At 42.1% G+C, this 17,735-nt stretch overlaps 3 protein-coding genes across 4 annotated transcripts in view; 2 read left to right on the top strand and 1 right to left on the bottom strand.

Annotated features, from left to right (window-relative positions):
* LOC134798260 (guanine nucleotide-binding protein G(o) subunit alpha) overlaps positions 1–11,750 on the top strand; it is an 84,529-nt gene extending 72,779 nt beyond the window's left edge. For both annotated transcript variants that reach the window (XM_063770650.1, XM_063770651.1), the window contains exons 5-8: positions 1,820–1,948; positions 4,139–4,268; positions 6,138–6,291; positions 8,033–11,750. In XM_063770650.1, coding sequence (XP_063626720.1) covers positions 1,820–1,948; positions 4,139–4,268; positions 6,138–6,291; positions 8,033–8,220 — 601 coding nt within the window. In that variant the 3' untranslated portion in view covers positions 8,221–11,750. The remainder of the gene's footprint in view (positions 1–1,819; positions 1,949–4,138; positions 4,269–6,137; positions 6,292–8,032) is intronic.
* Positions 11,751–13,393: 1,643 nt separating this feature from the next.
* Positions 13,394–15,093, bottom strand: LOC134798236 (pachytene checkpoint protein 2 homolog). The gene has a single exon (XM_063770611.1). The coding sequence runs from the start codon at positions 14,991–14,993 to the stop codon at positions 13,665–13,667; it is 1,329 nt and encodes a 442-aa protein (XP_063626681.1). The 5' UTR covers positions 14,994–15,093; the 3' UTR covers positions 13,394–13,664.
* A 149-nt stretch (positions 15,094–15,242) lies between these two features.
* Positions 15,243–17,103, top strand: LOC134797877 (cyclin-Q). The gene is made up of 2 exons (XM_063770227.1): positions 15,243–15,994; positions 16,956–17,103. Exons 1-2 carry the CDS (start codon positions 15,329–15,331, stop codon positions 17,043–17,045), a joined length of 756 nt encoding a protein of 251 aa, XP_063626297.1. The 5' UTR covers positions 15,243–15,328; the 3' UTR covers positions 17,046–17,103.
* The last annotated feature ends 632 nt before the right edge of the window (positions 17,104–17,735 follow it).

Raw genomic sequence — 17,735 nt, 5'->3', positions numbered from 1 at the left:
CTTTTAAAGACTCTGTCCACTCACAATTACATTCGTTACTTGAGTGACATACCCGAACTAGTCAGATCATTTCCTCATTTTCCTGCTCAAAACACTCAATCTGATTGATTAATTTACACCCAACTTTAAAATGATTGTACCTGTTACAATTTTCACATCGCTGGCCATAGGCCGGGCACGCCCGAGGGCCATGCTCTGTGTTACATTTTTTACATTTATATTTTTTATTATTAAGAGAGCTTAGGTTATACTTAGCTTGAGTATTTGGTGGTGACTGAGATGGCTTAGAGTGCTGCGCTGATGAACGCCTTTGTACTGCATCCACCTCCGCCAAGGTCTGCTTTGCCAAGACCCGCGCGTGTTCTCGGGAAAGCTCCGCCGATCTGCAGACATCAACTGCTCTTTCAAGTGTTAGGTCTTTTATTTCCAACAGTTTTTGTTGAACTCGCTGCTCTCTGACGCCCACTACAATTCTGTCCCTTAACATCCGGTCCAGTTGCTTGTCAAAGTTACAATTTTTTGCTATTCTTCGAAGCTCGGTGTAATAGGAATCAAAGTTTTCTCCTTCTTCTTGTATTCTTTTGTTGAACTGCCATGTGTTAATTACCTCACTTGATTTCGGTTTAAAATATTCTTCAAACAGTGTTATTACCTCTTCTAATTTAGCGGTGTCTTCTGTATTTTCTTTCTTTAGCGTATTAAAATATAGTTCTTGCGCCGGTTGACCGATACAGTTAAGTAGAACTGATGCTTTTCTGGCCTCCGTGATTTTTTCCAAACCAGCCGCTGAGACGAATATTCTAAACGCCTGCTTAAATCTAAGCCATTGCGGATAAAGGTCTTCAATTACCTCAAGATTTAACGGTGCCGGCATGCGGTACTCGACGCCCGACATCTTGACTTGATTTCTTGTGTTTTTATTTTATTCTTATAGTTTTATTTTAACTGGAGCTTGGCTCTTGTACGACTGCGCCATGTAGTATTTGGAGTTCAGTGAAACGCAGGTTTGGAGGAACACTTATGTTTTATTTTAGTTATTGAGTTTTTACAGCAAGTAGTACTTATCGTTAGGCAAGCTTCCGGCAAAGAGGGTGTGGTCACCCATTTGACATTACATATCATTTTTTTAAAACTACGTTCGGAAACGTCCTATACTGTTACATTTGTTTCGGATACTAATACCACAGATATTACATAGTTTTCATCCCTTTTTTCAGTATGGTTCTTAGTCATGCAAAATCTAAATATCTTATAAGATAACACGTACCTAATGAAGGTAATAAAACGACAAGTTTGATATGAACATAACGTAATTCGTTAAATCGATTATACTTAATTCGTAACAACAATCTTAGTAAGTGATTAGTCGTATAAATCGTGAAAATCCGCTTTATAGCATAGATTATGCATTTTAACAATAGTTACGCGTCAACCAGTCGTACCGACCTGTTATAACTTAAATTAGTCAGATTTTCTGATATAATGACATTAATAACTGTTTAAAAAACCAACATGATTGCTACAATTCAACCTTAATTTATGGCATACCCTCCTAAGGCCCAAGGTCCTACCTATAGTACTTATTCAGTGCGATGAAATTTAAATCATATTCAATTGGAACAGAGTCGCATTTGTCTTGTTTCGTTCATTTTTCAAACAAAACCAAAATCAACTCTATTCCCTGCACTAAAGGTTCTAATTTCAGTGGCAAATTCTGGATTTTTCATTACTATGGCTGGGCCTTAGGGGGATAGATAAATCAGTGTAAAACGCTCGTTACGCGATTTCTTGTCTAACCTGGTGTTCTGTTTGTTTCCAGTTTCTTGGACGACCTCGACCGGTTAGGTGCGAGAGACTACCAGCCCACCGAACAAGATATTTTAAGAACTAGAGTCAAAACTACTGGTATTGTCGAAGTGCACTTCTCCTTCAAAAACCTTAATTTCAAGTAAGTATATACTTTATAGGCTGAAATAGATGTCCTATACTAGAGAAAAAGTGACCAAGCTCTCCGGTGGTCGAGGCCGGAATCGAACCGGCGTTTCTGCTTACGCGGCTAACGTCCTGACCACTAGCTAGACCACTCGAGCTTTTTTTTTATTTAGTATTTAACATCTAATACAATAATAATTTTGATTTTTTTCTCTAGTTGTAAGTACTTTAGAGTTGTAGATTAAGTACCACTCACAAGTGACAAACTATACTAATGTACAATTGTACAGTCCCACAAAAATAGGCGTCATGACTGTACTATAAAGGAAATTCTTTATATCCAAGTCAGATTTGTACTAAAGTAGGACGAATCGTGTTAGATTAAATCGTTAGATAAGTAGGTACTTTAGTACTTTTCCTCCACGGTTTATGCTTTTGGTGTGAATAAAGTGACCTTATGCCATAAATCAGTTTTTACAAATATTTTTCCTTTTTTACTCTTAGGTGTATTTGATTATAGTTTTCCTTAATATTAAACATGATGCTGTTTAAACTTATGTCCGTATACTACTTTAATTAAAAGTATGTTACAGGAAAGTTTAGTAATAAGTAGGTACAGGACGACAGGAAAGATCTACATCTAAAGTGCAAATAATGTTGAAGTACTTGAGATTTTAGTTACTTTTCATTTTCATTACACGTTATAAAACAAAATCCCCCGCCGCGTCTGTCTGTTTGTGTGTTTGTATGTTTGTTCGCGATAAACTGTAAAACTACTGAAAGGATTTTCATGCGGTTTTCACCTATCCATAGAGTGATTCTTGAGGAAGGTTTAGGTGTATAATTTGTTAACCCGTGCGAAGCCGGTCGCTAGTGTACCTATAATCCAACTAATCTTTAGACAAATGCATTATTTTTTAAACATGCATTGTAATCGTCGTCTATAATTAAAATTATATACAAATTTGAATGATTTCGTATGAAATCTAAAAGTAAACGTAAATGCGGTTTCTTCGAGTACAATGTGCTCATATGGTATTTTCCCTTTTGGTGTGGTTCATTGTTATGCAGATATTTAATGAATGATGTTTGTGATTAAAAACGGGATTGTTATTATGGTACAGAGCCGTATGAAGAAAGGTTATAATATATGAATCACTGACGCGACCGCGGTCCCAGCATTGTTACTCATTGTTCTATGAGAAATAATATAATGTGTTTTTTCTGTTAATTGTTATTCTTTGAGTCACATAGTTTGCACACTATGTTGAAGACCACTTTATTATCTTTGAAACGAATTTAAGTATTAATTACTTTTATTAACAGAGAGTTGGTGTTATTCGCCATCAGATTCCTAAATATATCTTAATTTATTGTAAATCCTTTATACTTAAATGTTGAGCTTCATAACTTTTAAACACATTTATTACCGTAAATTACCTGTTTTTCCAAACACGGGCTCGAATTACCCAGAATATCTGAGATTACCCAAATACCATTGCCATTAAATAAAGTTGCAACGGGGCATAGAGAAATAATTATAGTAAGACAAGAGAGCTCACTCCATACATCAGTTTTGGTACCAAAAATATTAGTAATTACATAGTCGACATCTAGCATCGAGTAGCGGAATTATCAGTACTTTAAGTAGTAGTAGTAGTACTGTCAAATAACAATAGATGTAGCACCGACCGGAAAGTGTAATGCTCAACAACATAAGACTTTCCTTTCCGGTCGGTGCTACATCTATTGTCACTTGACAGTACTACTACTACTACTTAAAGTACAGATAATTCCGCTACTCGATGCTAGATGTCGACTATGAAAATACTAATATTTTTGGTACCTACCAAAACTGATGTATGGAGTGAGCACTCTTGTCTTACTATATTTCTCTATGATCGGGGTGAGAACGCCATCTAGTAAAACTTATGGAATATTTATTTGAGTCAACACACTATAACCTTTCCGATATTGTGCCTAGTTTAGGAAATTGGTACTAGAAATGAAAGCAATAGGGTATTTGAGTATAGGGTATTGTGACGTCACATGCTAGTGTTTCATATAAATTCCACAGTAGCAGAATCGTTTTGACAGTTCGAAAAAACAAACTGATTTGACTAGTAGTAGTCAGATACCCTATTTAGCGTTAATACACTTCAACTTAAAGCTTCAAAAGTAGTAATTGTTTGTGGTAAACTTCCAGATTGTTCGACGTCGGCGGGCAGCGGTCGGAGAGAAAGAAATGGATCCACTGCTTCGAGGACGTGACCGCGATCATCTTCTGCGTGGCCATGTCCGAGTACGACCAGGTGCTTCACGAGGACGAGACAACGGTAACACACTTTACATTACTTTTATATACCTGGGGGCTTTCAGAAAAAATGGTACCATTTCCTTTTTTTTAAACACCATCAAGTTTTGTGTTATTTAGACTCAGAATCATGAGTACTATTGAATGAGACAAAGAAAAAAAGTGTCCTCAGTCTTTCATACAAATTTTGGGTGTCAGTTTTGTAACGGTCCATACAAAATGTATGTGAAAATCCGTTACAAAACTGACTTTTTTTTTGGGACACATTTTTTTTCTTTTTAATTCGATAGTCTTCGTGATTCTGAATTGAAATAACCCAAAAGTTGATGGATTTTTGAAAAAAAGTAAATGGTTTACTTTAAAGTGAAAATGCCCACCTATACGAAAACTGGTAGCCTAGCGGTAAGAGCGTGCGACTTTCAATCCGGAGCTCGGGTGTTCAAACCCTCGTTCGTACCAATGAGTTGAATGAACTTATGTCCCATATATCATTTGATATTTACCAGTCGGTTTTCGGTAAAAGGAAAACTTCGTGAGGCAACCAGACTCATCCTAAAAAGGCCTAGTTCCCCTCTGAGTTGGAAGGTCTGATGGCATTCGGGAATGTTTTCCCGAATACAAGGAATATTTTGAGGAAGATGATAATTTTTTAAACAAGTACAAATTGGACCCTTGTTCATGGTCATGGCTCTTGACCAAAGATCCGCTAAGTACAAACATTGATCTGTTGTGATAACCTGATAACTTATTACTCGCCGACAATTATTATATTAGCAAATAATTATAAATAGGTAGAGAAAAAAAAAAGGTAGAGGAATCCAGCAATTAAAATATGCTTAATATTCCAGCAAAACTGTGGGAAAAGTGGTTTGTATTATGAACAAAACTGTACTGACGTCAATCAGTATTGGGAAATTAAGCTAATGAAGCACTTATTCAGACAATAGTCAATGCTAAAAAGTGTATTGCCAAATCTTACCATTTCGGGCTAAGTAAGCTTACACATCAGATTGGCGATAAGAGAACGCTAGAATGTTTGGCGAGCTAGCGTCGAGGTAGTCTATCTGCTAGCTAGATAGTGTAACAGCTATTTTTCACTTCACGATTTTTCATTTGACAGCACTATTCTATAACTTCTGGATGAACCATGGGTGACCAACAATTTTTTGTTGTTACATATATGAATAAAAGGTGCCGCCTGTTTGACAGCCGAGCCAGATGGCGCTGTACTGCGCACTATATATAAAGTACAGCGCCATCTACATTACCTGTCAAGTTCGAGGCACGAATAAGAAATAATAACTTTGAAAGCTTGTGTGTAATTAATTACCAGGGATGTTGCGAGTATCCGCATAAAATCGATGCGGAGCTTAATGCGGATGCGGATGTCGAACAAGTCGGTACAGAAACGTCTTAGCGGCGGCGTAAGAGCTAGGTAATTTCGTCCATTACCTATAACGAAATCTTCTAGATCCAAAAAAGTCGGCCAAGTTACTGTTTATTACATACAACGCACCTATATTCTTGCTCAAATACTAAACGTATCGTTTTTTTTAAACAAAAATTACTAAAATGTAATATTCGACATTTTGTACCTAATCTTGACATCCGGATGTCAAAAAATCTGCATCCGCAACATCCCTGGTAATTATTAACCGTATGAACGCCAAACAGCGCATCCATTTGCCGTGCCACTGACGCCACGGGGGTAAAATTTAGTTTTGTGAATAAATAATGCCAACCTAAAAGTGGGGTGTTTTTCAGTAGATTTTCATCAAAAAACGATCGACGTCAAATGCCGTCTTTGGCGTCGTTGTCACGATTTTGCGTTGACGTCAATTGCCGTCTGTGGCGTTCAAAAGGTTAATGATTCTCCCGTATGGTATTCCAGAACCGCATGCAGGAGTCTCTGAAGCTGTTCGACTCGATCTGCAACAACAAGTGGTTCACGGACACCAGCATCATCCTCTTCCTCAACAAGAAGGATCTCTTCGAGGAGAAGATCCGCAAGTCGCCTCTTACAATCTGCTTCCCCGAATACACTGGTCAGTACACGATACCATAGAGAAATATATATATTTTTTCCACACTTACAACTATTTTTACAGGTAAACCTAAGACAATAGTGTAACTATTAATAAAAAAATATCTAAAGTATGTCATTTCGTCTATAACATAATAAGTACAATGCTGACATTGTGAATTCATTCAAAGAAAATGAGAATATAGTAAGAATAGAGTGCTCACTCCACACATCAGTTTTGGTACCAAGAAGACTATTATTTTCGCAGTCGACATTAGCATCGAGTAGCGGAATTATCAGTACCGCTACTTGATACTAGAATTCTCTAGTGTCGCGACTCACGAAAATTGTATTGAACAACAATTTACAACTAATATTAAAAGCAGAAGGAGTTGGAATAGAGTTCCGGTTAATCCGGTTATAATATTAGCTGAAAATTGTTGAGAATTAGACTTTTCGGTCGTTGCAACATCTATTGTCAAGTAGCAGTACTGATAATTCCGCTACTCGATGCTAGAATTCGACTGCGAAAATAATAGTCGTTTTGGTACTAAAACTGATGTATGGAGAGAGCACTCTATGTATTTTTTTCTCTATGACGATACATACTACATAATAGGCACCCAATAGGGAACGTGAAAGCACTGTAGGGGGCAGCACAGGAGCGCCCAGATTATTGGCGCGAAGTTTAAATGTCAAGTTTAAGCTTCCAATGTAGCCCACAAGATGGCAGAACCTACAATGCACAAGAAAACGTACTGTATAGAGGGCAGGACTTGCTTTGGCGTGAAGTGTCAATACAATACCCCATTAGGCAATCGTTTATCAACAACCGCCAATAGAAAAGTAAAAATCATTTCCATACATATTAAACTTCGATTGGTAGTTGGCAGGACTATTAGGCAGTCGCCTTCAGATATATCGAAGCGCCAGAGGTGTTCAGAGATATCAGAACACGCATTCTAACGCCTTGACAATGGAGGCGTGTTCAGATATTTGTGAGCATCTTGGCCGCTCCGATATACCTGATGGGGGACTGTACTCTAGAAAAATGCTCACAGGCAGTGTGATTACGATTAGACAGCAGTGTAACGATTGAATGATTTTTTATAGATTCGAGTGATGCTTTATGCTGAAATCATTGTTGATTTTATTTTACTTTACTTCCTTGCATGTTTGGAGAAAAGCATTATAGAGTTAGACCAAGATAACTCTGCAATGATTTTGACAGCACAGACTGTGCAGTGTGCAAGTATTAGGCCGGAGCCCCACTGCTGCGCACGCTATGTACAAGCCCACGAAATTTTGTATAGGAACGTGGGTCGTGTACATAGCGTGCGCAGCAGTGGGGCTCCGGCCTTATTTATACGTCATAATGTCATAGAAGTTTGATGTTTAAAATAACATTTGCAGTCTGGGCTATCAAAATCGCTGCAGAATTATCTTGGTCTAACTCTTTACGCTTTGGCAGGAATAGCAATTCGTGGACTCGTCTCACTTTTTGGATTTTCTAAAATGTCGCTCATTCACGATTTTCCGTCCTCTGCAATAATGTACTTTTGTGAGGATCAAAGAAAATTCGACAAATGTCTGTATAACCAACTGCATTAAAGTTAAAAAGAGACTCAAAGTCGGGCTTCTGTATTTAGCGCTGGGAACATTTCGTACTAAATGATACTCAGATGTCAGGGCGTCACGGCTAATCCTGGGGACTTTCACTGTTTTGGAGAAATTAATTAATCGTATAATTTTGTTATGGTCAGGCGCGCAAGAGTACGGCGAGGCGGCCGCGTACATCCAGGCACAGTTCGAAGCCAAGAACAAGTCCACCACCAAGGAGATATACTGCCACATGACGTGCGCAACCGACACCAACAACATTCAGTTCGTGTTCGACGCCGTCACCGACGTCATCATCGCCAACAACCTGCGCGGCTGCGGGCTCTACTAGACGCCGACACCGCACACCGCCGGTCCGCTGTCACAGAGCCTAGCTAATTTTTTAACCTACCGCATAAGTTTTATCCCTCTGTAAGTTTCGGACGCTCTCGTCGCTCGCTTCGCGGGCCCGGGGGTGCCTGGGTGCCTGGCTACACGTGTGCCTGGGTACAGGGGTACATGTGTGCTTGGGTACAGTCAACTGTAAATATATGGGTGTAGACAACTTACTCAAAAATATGTCCCATAGTTCTTAATTCACTGACATAAGAGTTATGGGACATGTTTTTGAGATGATTTGTACACCCATATTTTTACAGTTGACTGTACATGTGTACACATGTACCCGTGTACACGGGTACATGTGTGCCTGAGTACACGGGTAGATGTGTGCCTGAGTACACGGGTACATGTGTGCCTGGGTACATGTGTACACGGTGCCAGGGGTCGGGCGGAGCCGGGCGCGGCGCCGGATCGGAGTTGTGATCGTTATTTTTCCTTGTAACATAAACCGATACCTGTTTAGTCGAGATCGGCCCCAGGGACGGCACGGACGGAGTCGCTAGAGATCTAGTGTTCAATTCTAAATGTTGGTGCTAGGGAGCGCCCCTGGCCGGCGTCGCGGCTCGGGTCGAGTCGGGTTGGCTCGGGTCGGCTCGGGTCGACTCGTGTCGGCCCCTCGGCCGCCGCGTCGATGTTTACGTTGTATTTGTGTAAGAGTATTTATAGCCGCGTGTGAACCCGCTTGGAGCTGCGAAAGCGAACGCTTATATACTCACTCTCTTACGGACCAAACGGAAAAGAACCAATATAGTAGAACTGAAACTCGGTAGTGGGGAATGGACACGTTCACAGGCCTATTTTAACTGATACAAAACGTCATTCCATTATTAAGTATTATCACTTACGATGAGAAATTATTTTTTATAAACTTTTGAATGCAAATCTGTAACCACTATCATACTGAGAGTTATTTTACGTAGGTGAGCTCCTAATGTAAGTCAGCTTGTACCGGCGCTCGGCGTCGTAGCGCACAAATTAGTTATTCCTACGAGAGCATTACTTCGTATGCCATATTTCTAAATAATTATTTTTTGTTTGTATTATTTTCTATATCACTTTACTGTAATCTTAAAATGTAGCCTATAAGAGTAATGTCTCGTTTTCGATAAACCATGCTATTTATTTTGTAGCGTACGTAATCGTATTAAAGGTGGTAATTGTAAACTGTCATGTTTAATTTAATTTTAAGCGGAACCAACTACTCGGTCGCGGCCGGTCGCGGCTCGTTAAGATATGTGAGTATATAAACTCGGTATACACTCGCGAATCGGCGTAATCAAACACTATACATATATATAACTATATAACATAATTTATTATTAATATTAAAATAAAAATCTTACTTTAAGCGTTAGGACAGTAACCGTATCAATAAACATTAATTAATAACGCAGTTAGACAGTAACCTTTACTATCGTCATAGTTAGGTGATTGATTTTTCATTTTACGTTTATGAGTATGTAAAAAGTGAATAAATGAAATCGTGACACCTACACTGTGACGCCGCGCCCTCTCGCCTGTCGCGGCACGCGGACCCTCGCTCGCTCGGGATGCCGGGGGAGCCCTCGCTCGCTCGGGATGCCGGGGGAGCCCTCGCTCGCTCGGGATGCCGGGGGAGCCCTCGCTCGCTCGGGATGCCGGGGGAGCCCTCGCTCGCTCGGGATGCCGGCGGAGCTCTCGGGCGCCCGCAGGCCGCGGGGGCTCGTCGAAGGGCGCGGCGCGAGCTTGTTGCTAGGTAGGTTTTTTACTGTTATGTAAACGATATGTGTACGTAAAACTAATAAAGATAATATTAGCGCAGTTCTACATTCGACCCGAAACTAAACTTAAGTAAGCTTCACCCTTCATTAAAAGTTTTTTAATGGATGAATGGTGGTGGGTGTGAGTCGATTCCGACGACTCGGTTGTCGTGCGGGCCCCGCGCGGCGCCGCCGGAGCTCCGCCGGAGCCCCGGGCCGCGGCGGTCACAACGGACAGAAGGCGGACGCGAGGACTACCATGTCGCCGCGCATCCAGTGTGCCCGCCCAACTCCCGCTACTTGACGAGGGGACTCCCGCGTGCGGGGTGTCCGAACGTTAGGGCCGCTTGACGTGAACGAGGTGCGTTCAGAAATGGACACGGTGTCCCGCGACACCTTGCGAGCGGTAGTGCCGGGCGGAGCCGGGCGCGCGGCCTCCTCTGGTTCGTCGTGACGGGCGCACCGAGCGCGAGGTCGAGTCGTGCATTTACTCGGACGCGTTCCGCCGCTGCTGAACATTACCTTGTATGCTTTAATGTTTCGAGTGAATGTGATGTAAATTTTGTACACTGCCGCATTGTTTAATTCGCTCGGATCACATTTAGTTTATAAGACGGTGACCCAAACGCACACGCCACATGAGAAACGAGTCTGTGACATGAATCGTCGCACAAATGATAGCGGTCGAAGTGAGGAACCGAAGCTCAAGGCCGCGCCGGGCCGCCGTGGCTTGTGCGAATGCTTCTTATTTGAAGACTGAAATGTTGCGCTCAAAATGTTCTCCCGCTTTATTAGATCCATGGAAAGGTAATAAAGGCAGAAAGGCAGTTTTTTTAGGAAACTTAGGGTTTAGTAAAATGGTCACGATTCATGATACGTCTCGCTGCGGACGAGGGAAAGCATCAGAGTCCGGGACTCGTACCATCTCGCTGACAGAGCGTATAGAGTATGGAGCGGCATTCAGTCGTAATTTTTAATATTAAACGCTCACAAAACACAATGTTGTCGATTTAAAACAATATCACCATGCTTCATTCATATTTGCCAAAGTTAATACTAACCTCACTATTTATACCTACTGTATGTTCTTCGATGATAAAATTGTAAAAAGCGCACCGAGCGCCGCGCACCCGCGCCGCCTCGAGCGTAATATTTGTACTGATCAAAGTACAATGTTGAAAATATCTTATTTAGAATTGATGACATGTAAACATTTATTTCTAGCGCGTGCTGCGGCCCGCCCGGCTCGGCCTCGGCCAAGCGCTCCAGCGCAGGCGAGGCCGGAGCAGGCCTCGGCCGAGCGCTCCAGCACAGTCGAGGCCGGAGCGGGCCTCGGCCGAGCGCTCGAGCCCAGCCGAGACCGAAGTAGCTCTCGGCCAAGCGCTGAAGCCCGGTCGAGGCCCGCTCCCAGGCGGACCTGTCTAATGAACAAACGTTTAAGAAAGTAAAATTTTTAGTCACTAGTGGGTAATTTTTGAATGTGATTCAATCTTATCTTTATTTTTCTATATCGAGTGACATCTTTTGTAACTTTTATTTCTTTATGTTTCAACTTATATTTTGTATTGCATTTACTGAAAGCGATGTATTTAACCAACGATGTAATGAAGTAATATTTTCTCTTTTTTGTATCTCGTCTGCACTGGTATTTTTTATTGAATTTACTATAAATGTACTTTAAGTGTATAATTTTAAATAAATTACTGAAAATGATTATATTCTAATTTTTATGTTCAAATAATTATAATAGTTTCATTTACTCTACCCCTGTTCTCTCGAATCCTTTTCCTTTTTATAATAATTAAACTTGTCTGTCTGTGTCTGCTCAGTCTGCTACATCTGCTCAGTTTTGATGATCAGTAATATTTGGACTGATTGCTAGTACTAGTTCTCCCAGATGGCTTCTTTATTAGTTGCGGAGTTTTTTAGGAGGTACGCAAACATTCAAAGAGAAAGAAAGTACAGTCGATGCCAATAAAAAATGTGCTGAATTGTAGACATATTTAACCTTTTGGACGCCAATGACTGATATATCCGCACCATAGGTCCAACGCTAAAGACCGATTAATCTGCCACAGACCACAGAGCAACACCGACCTACAGTGGCGGATTTGCAGTCTTTGTCGCCCTAGGCCCCAGGCCCTGTAGCCGCCCCTTTCTCGGCAGTCATCATAGTGACTACATTTTGAGTTATTTCTTGTTATCTCTTCTTCCTCGCGTTATCCCGGCATTTTGCCACGGCTCATGGGAGCCTGGGGTCCGCTTAACAACTAATCCCAAGAATTGACGTAGGCACAAATTTTTACTACGAAAGCTACTGCCATCTGACCTTCCAACCCAGAGGGGAAATTAGGCCTTATTGGGATTAGTCCGGTTTCCCCACGATGTTTTCCTTCATCGAAAAGCGACTGGTAAATGTCAAATGATATTTCGTACTTAAGTTCGAAAAACTCATTGGTACCTACGTGTTTGAACCCGCGACCTTCGGATTGCAGGTCGCACGCTCTTACCGCTAGGCCACCAGCGCTTGAGTTATTTCTTGTTATCATCAGCGAATTTTTAGTCACAATTTGCCGCCCCTAATATCTTCCCGCCCTAGGCCCGGGCCTACTTGGCCTTAGGGCAAATCCGCCACTGCCGACCTACGTGCATAATAAGCATAAAGTTCAATTTCAGCTTGTGTTTGACACGGCGTCGAAAAGGTTAAATAAGAATATAGATTCTACACATTCACACATTTCACACACATTTTTATGAGCGACTATAGAGTCGCTCATGAAAATGTGTCATACTTATATTTTAAATGCGAAATTATTATAATTATAGTTTAATTTATCCATACACTTAGTTACACACAGTTACACATAAAAAATAAAAGAGATGGATCACAAAAGGTAAAATGGGTCGATGATGTTGTAAAAACAGCTGATGTGGTCACAGCCCAAGACAGACAAACATGGAATAAGATGGAGGAGGCTTTCTACCCTATAGGGGCCATACAATAAAAGGGATTATTCCCACTAGTTACCACCAAGTTCTTACCAGTGGTAACTACTGGTAATTTTTTTCCCAGTAAGTAGTTACCAGTGGTAAAAGGTGGGAAAATTTTTCCCAGTAGTTACCACTGGTAAGAACTTGGTGGTAACTAGTGGGAATAACCCAATAAATGCGAAATTAACTCTATTACCTCTTCACGCTTTAACCGTCAAACCAGTGATTTACGTGACGTTTAATGGGGGATACTATAGAAGTGGTTTAAAGGAATACTAACTTACACAGAAATAATAGCGAGCAGAAGTTAGTGTGCATTATCTGAGGGGAAATATTTACAATGAACTATGTTAGCAAATATAGAAACTGTGGACAAACAATAAAAACACAACATTAAAATACATATCTTATTTAATTCTTAAATAACATCCACATAGGGAATTGTGGAAATTATCACAGCATTTATAGAGAAAAATTCACATTTATTCTTACAACCTAAAAATTAACTAAATCCTGTAATAAGGCACTGGTATTAAATCTGTAAAGAGAATAACACATTTAAAACTGGGATTATTATAAATTTAGCCATTAAATCAGTATTTCAGTGGCCACCAATTTTGGAAATTACAGAAATAGGTAAACATTAAAAAATCTACACCTAATTCTAGTGTCCATTAACTATAGTCCCTGTAGAAGGTTGAGTTGGCTTAGTTAAAGGTTCATCAGCTGTTAGAGCTGCTTCATCTTCCAGGTGTCGTTGTAATGCTGCAGTCATAGCTTTTAGGAATGCAACTAGGTTCAAAGACTCCCGGCTAGATTGTGGCGCATGCAATGCGAGTGCCAGGAACGGCAGGCGCCGCAGCGCCCGCCCCGACAGCGACGCCTGCGACGCCGCCTGCGCCACCTCCCACAGCATAAGGCTTGGCCGCGCGTGTTCAGAGTCGGCCCAGCCTGAACCCTGCAAAACTCGGTGCCCAAAAAGCAGGTCACGTGGTGCCACTACTCCACGCGCCATCAACTCCTCGCAGCATCCGCGTAGAATCTCGTATGCCGCGCGCGCTGCCGGCGGCCCGACCCGACGCTTCAGGTCTGCGCGATCAACGAAAGCTACATCTACTGCCGTCGTCAGGTTGGATGTGGCGAGCACGAGAGCGTTGGGAAGACGTCGCAACCGGTCTAACTGAGTGAGCAGAGCGTTAACGGCGCGGAGAGCGTCTGAAGGCTCGAGACCGGCCATGGCCGCTCGCCGAGCGTGCGCTAACGATTCCACCTCATCCACAAGAACTATGCACAACATCCGCGGGTCAGACGCGATCTCACGTACACGTTCAAACAGCTTAGCCACGAGTTTTCCGCTTTCCGAGAACCATTTCGAAAAAAGTCCATGCGCGTTAATCTCTAAAAGACGAGCCCTTGAAAATCGATCGCCGAGACGGATTGACAGTTTTTGAGCTAATGCGCGGCAGAGACTGGTCTTGCCCGTGCCGGGCGGCCCGTGTAGTAGCACGACCCGGCTCCAACCCACCACTAGAGGGTTCACACCGCGATCTGTTAACTCGAGCGCTGTCTTTACGTAGCGCAGAGTATCCTCCTTGAGCCGTGTGTCGTATATGAGACTCTCCCACAAGCCGTGGAACTCCGCCGCGGGGAGCGACCATACGTCGGCAGCAGACACTTCTTCACCCGAGGTATCATCAGTCATAGTGTCTGTTTCCACGCCATACTGATCGAGCATATGCACATGAAATACAAGATCAGCGTCACGCGGAGATACATCTGCTTCGTGTTCAGCGTCGCAAAAAGTAATGCACTGCACGTGTTCTTTCAGCTCTAGAGCATCTGTCTGATCTTCAAACGCAGTATTGTTTATTGTGGCACCAGGAGTTAGCATGGGTAACTTAATTAAAAAGCCCCGTACCAAGTCTTCAATATAATCCTTAGAGGCACGGCTCTGTCTCACTTGAACAATTTCTATATGAAGAGATGTACTCATGTTGAAAGCCTTATTTTGTTTTAATTTGATATAATATAATTTTATTAACGAAACAGAAGATTGAATGAAAATAACTGCCGTTCCCAATTCAAATGTTTGAAGCAGAGAAAAATGACATGACATTGACAAATGCAGCCTTTCCATAGACAACAGCTATTTGAGAAAATCTTAAAAACTAATGTGACTTGATTGTCAGATAACGGAAATCGCGTTTCTTTTATATACTCTAATAGCTTGTTAGTAAATGTCGGTCGATATTGACATATGACGACGCTAAGAATAAAAATTCCATTTTATTTCTAACCTAACTTGATTATAAATTCGATTAATTAACTATGAAGGACGTTATTGATGTATTGGCTTTGCAAAGTTCTCGACGCGAACGACGTTTGCCGGATTATCGTAGTGCACCAGGCCACAGTTTAGCCACCAACTTCATATTCGAGTGCGGTATAAAATTAGGCCTGCAACCGGCAACTGTAGCTGCAGGAGCTATATTTTATCACAAATTCTTCAAAGATGTGGATAAGAACGACTACGATTGCTATGTAATATGCACAGCCTGTCTTTGTGCCGCTGGGAAGTCTCGGGATGAACCGGTGAAACTGCGTGATGCAGTGAATGTGGCGTATAACTCGATCAATCGCGGTGCTGGTCCCTTGGAGCTGGGTGAAGAGTATTGGTCGTGGCGCGGCGCAGTGGCACAAGCCGAGTTGTTGGTCCTACGAGTGCTGGGTTTTAATCTAGACGCACCATCGCCTCACAGATATTTGCTGCATTATCTGCGGTCTCTGCAGGAGTGGTTCCCGGCTCCACAGTGGCGCTCTGCGCCAGTAGCCCGCACAGCTATGGCCTTCTTGCAAGACTTTCATCATTCCCCAGCAGTGTTGGACTACAGAGCACCACACATTGCAGTAGCTAGTCTGACATTGGCTTTACATGTTCTCGGAGTCTCTGTGCCTCTGGCATCTACTCTAGATGACGATGCAGCGTGGTATTCGGTAAGAGATTGTAAACATTTATTTATATTTGGCCTAGTTTATTCTTTCAATGCCCATAAGTCTTTAAATTACAGATGTCATAGAATATGCAATGTGGTCCAAGAATATTTTAATGCTTACTTATAGCCAAGGTCTTATGCAAGTGACATTTGTTTGAAAGGTGGTGGAAAGGGTGAATTGAACTTGCCATTTGAACTAATAATTTTTTCTTATTAAACTTTCAGTCCTTATGTACGAAATATCATTTGATATTTACCAGTCGCTTTTCAGTGAAGGAAAACATTGTGAGGAAACCAGACTAATCCCAATAAGGCCTAGTTTACCTCTGGGTAGGAATGTCAGATGGCAGTCACTTTCTTAACCCCTGGAGCACCTCAGAATTACCGTAGGATGGAACTCCTATACTAGTTACCAGCACACGCTCCACGGGTTAAAAACGAGTGCCAACGCCAATTCTTGAGATTAGTTGCCAAGCCATGATGAAATGCCGGGACAACGCAAGAAAGATGATGATGATGATTAAACTTATAAAATCTTGATTGGACATTACTCCCCTTTAAGGCCTGGCCAAACACACAGCGCGACGCAACGCCGCGTCTGCGCCGCGCGGCCGCGCGACCGCGGCACATGCTAACAGGTTACCGACGTCAAACAGACTGCGTCCCGCCGGTATCACGCCCCGCTTCTGTCGCGCCCCGCGCCGCGCGGCCCCTTGCGTCCACGCGGCGCGTGCGCAGCGTTGCGCCGCGTCGCGCTGGGCTGGGTCACATCAGTCGGATCGAACGTTAAGCAGCGAGCGGTGTGCCGCCGCGTTCGCGCGCGCGATGAGGGCGTGAGGCCGGCGCGATCCGCGCGCGCCCTGTTTGAACAGGCATCACGCGGCGCTGCGTCGCGCTGTGTGTTTGGCCAGGCCTTTAGTTAAATATATGATTTAAATGTTATTGTTTTTCTTTTGTTACAGGTGTTTACGAAAGACTTGCAAAAGGAAAAGAATTGGGAGATCATGGAAAAAATAATGCTAGTTTATAGCAGAGAACCAGAACCACTTTGAATGTAATCATTTAATTTAGGCTAAAATTTATTTACAAATAAAGATAAGATTGGTACTTCCTGTTTGTTCTTTTTTTTACTAAAGGTCCTGTCCTGACATCAACCTCATGATTGTTTTTAAAAATCAACATTTATTCAGCAAATAGGCCACAAAGGCACTTTTGCAAGTCAAATGGAATTTACATACAAGCAAAATAAAACACATCAAAAATTAAAACTAGCATGACAAATACGAACGTTTCCATTATGCACTACATCTGTAACTGAAATTGAAGGTGCTGTATAGATAGCACCATACACTTTTGACAACCAGGCCAGCGCCAGTGGGGAGACACTCCTTCCCAGTGTTGCCAGGGCTCTGGAGTCATAAGTTACGTTTCGTTTCCCTAAAAGTCACGTTTTTGCTGCTCAAGTCACATTTTTATATTATTGTATTGTATGGGTAGGTAAATCGATTTTGTTAGAAGAAATTCAGAAAATAATATATTTCACAAAAAATCTACGAACCCTTATAGGATCACTCGTGTGTCTGTCTGTCTGTCTGTCCGTCTATCACAGCCTATTTTCACGGAAACTACTGGACCAATTAAGTTGAAATTTGGTACAAATTTGTGGAAATTAGTGACCCAAAGACGGACATGTAAGTCATGTAACGCAAACAAATTAATTTTAAGCATGGGGGCTGCTTTTG

This window comes from Cydia splendana, chromosome 16 (genome assembly GCF_910591565.1).
Source record: "Cydia splendana chromosome 16, ilCydSple1.2, whole genome shotgun sequence".
In the NCBI taxonomy this organism is placed as follows: domain Eukaryota; kingdom Metazoa; phylum Arthropoda; class Insecta; order Lepidoptera; family Tortricidae; genus Cydia; species Cydia splendana.
This window is presented reverse-complemented; position numbering and strand designations above follow the sequence as displayed.

Coding starts and splice junctions, on each gene's coding strand:
- LOC134798236 (XM_063770611.1), bottom strand. CDS start 14,993: ATGAGTACATCTCTTCATATAGAAATTGTTCAAGTGAGACAGAGCCGT.
- LOC134797877 (XM_063770227.1), top strand. CDS start 15,329: ATGAAGGACGTTATTGATGTATTGGCTTTGCAAAGTTCTCGACGCGAA. Junction 15,995..16,955: donor ACGATGCAGCGTGGTATTCG/GTAAGAGATTGT, acceptor CTTTTGTTACAG/GTGTTTACGAAAGACTTGCA.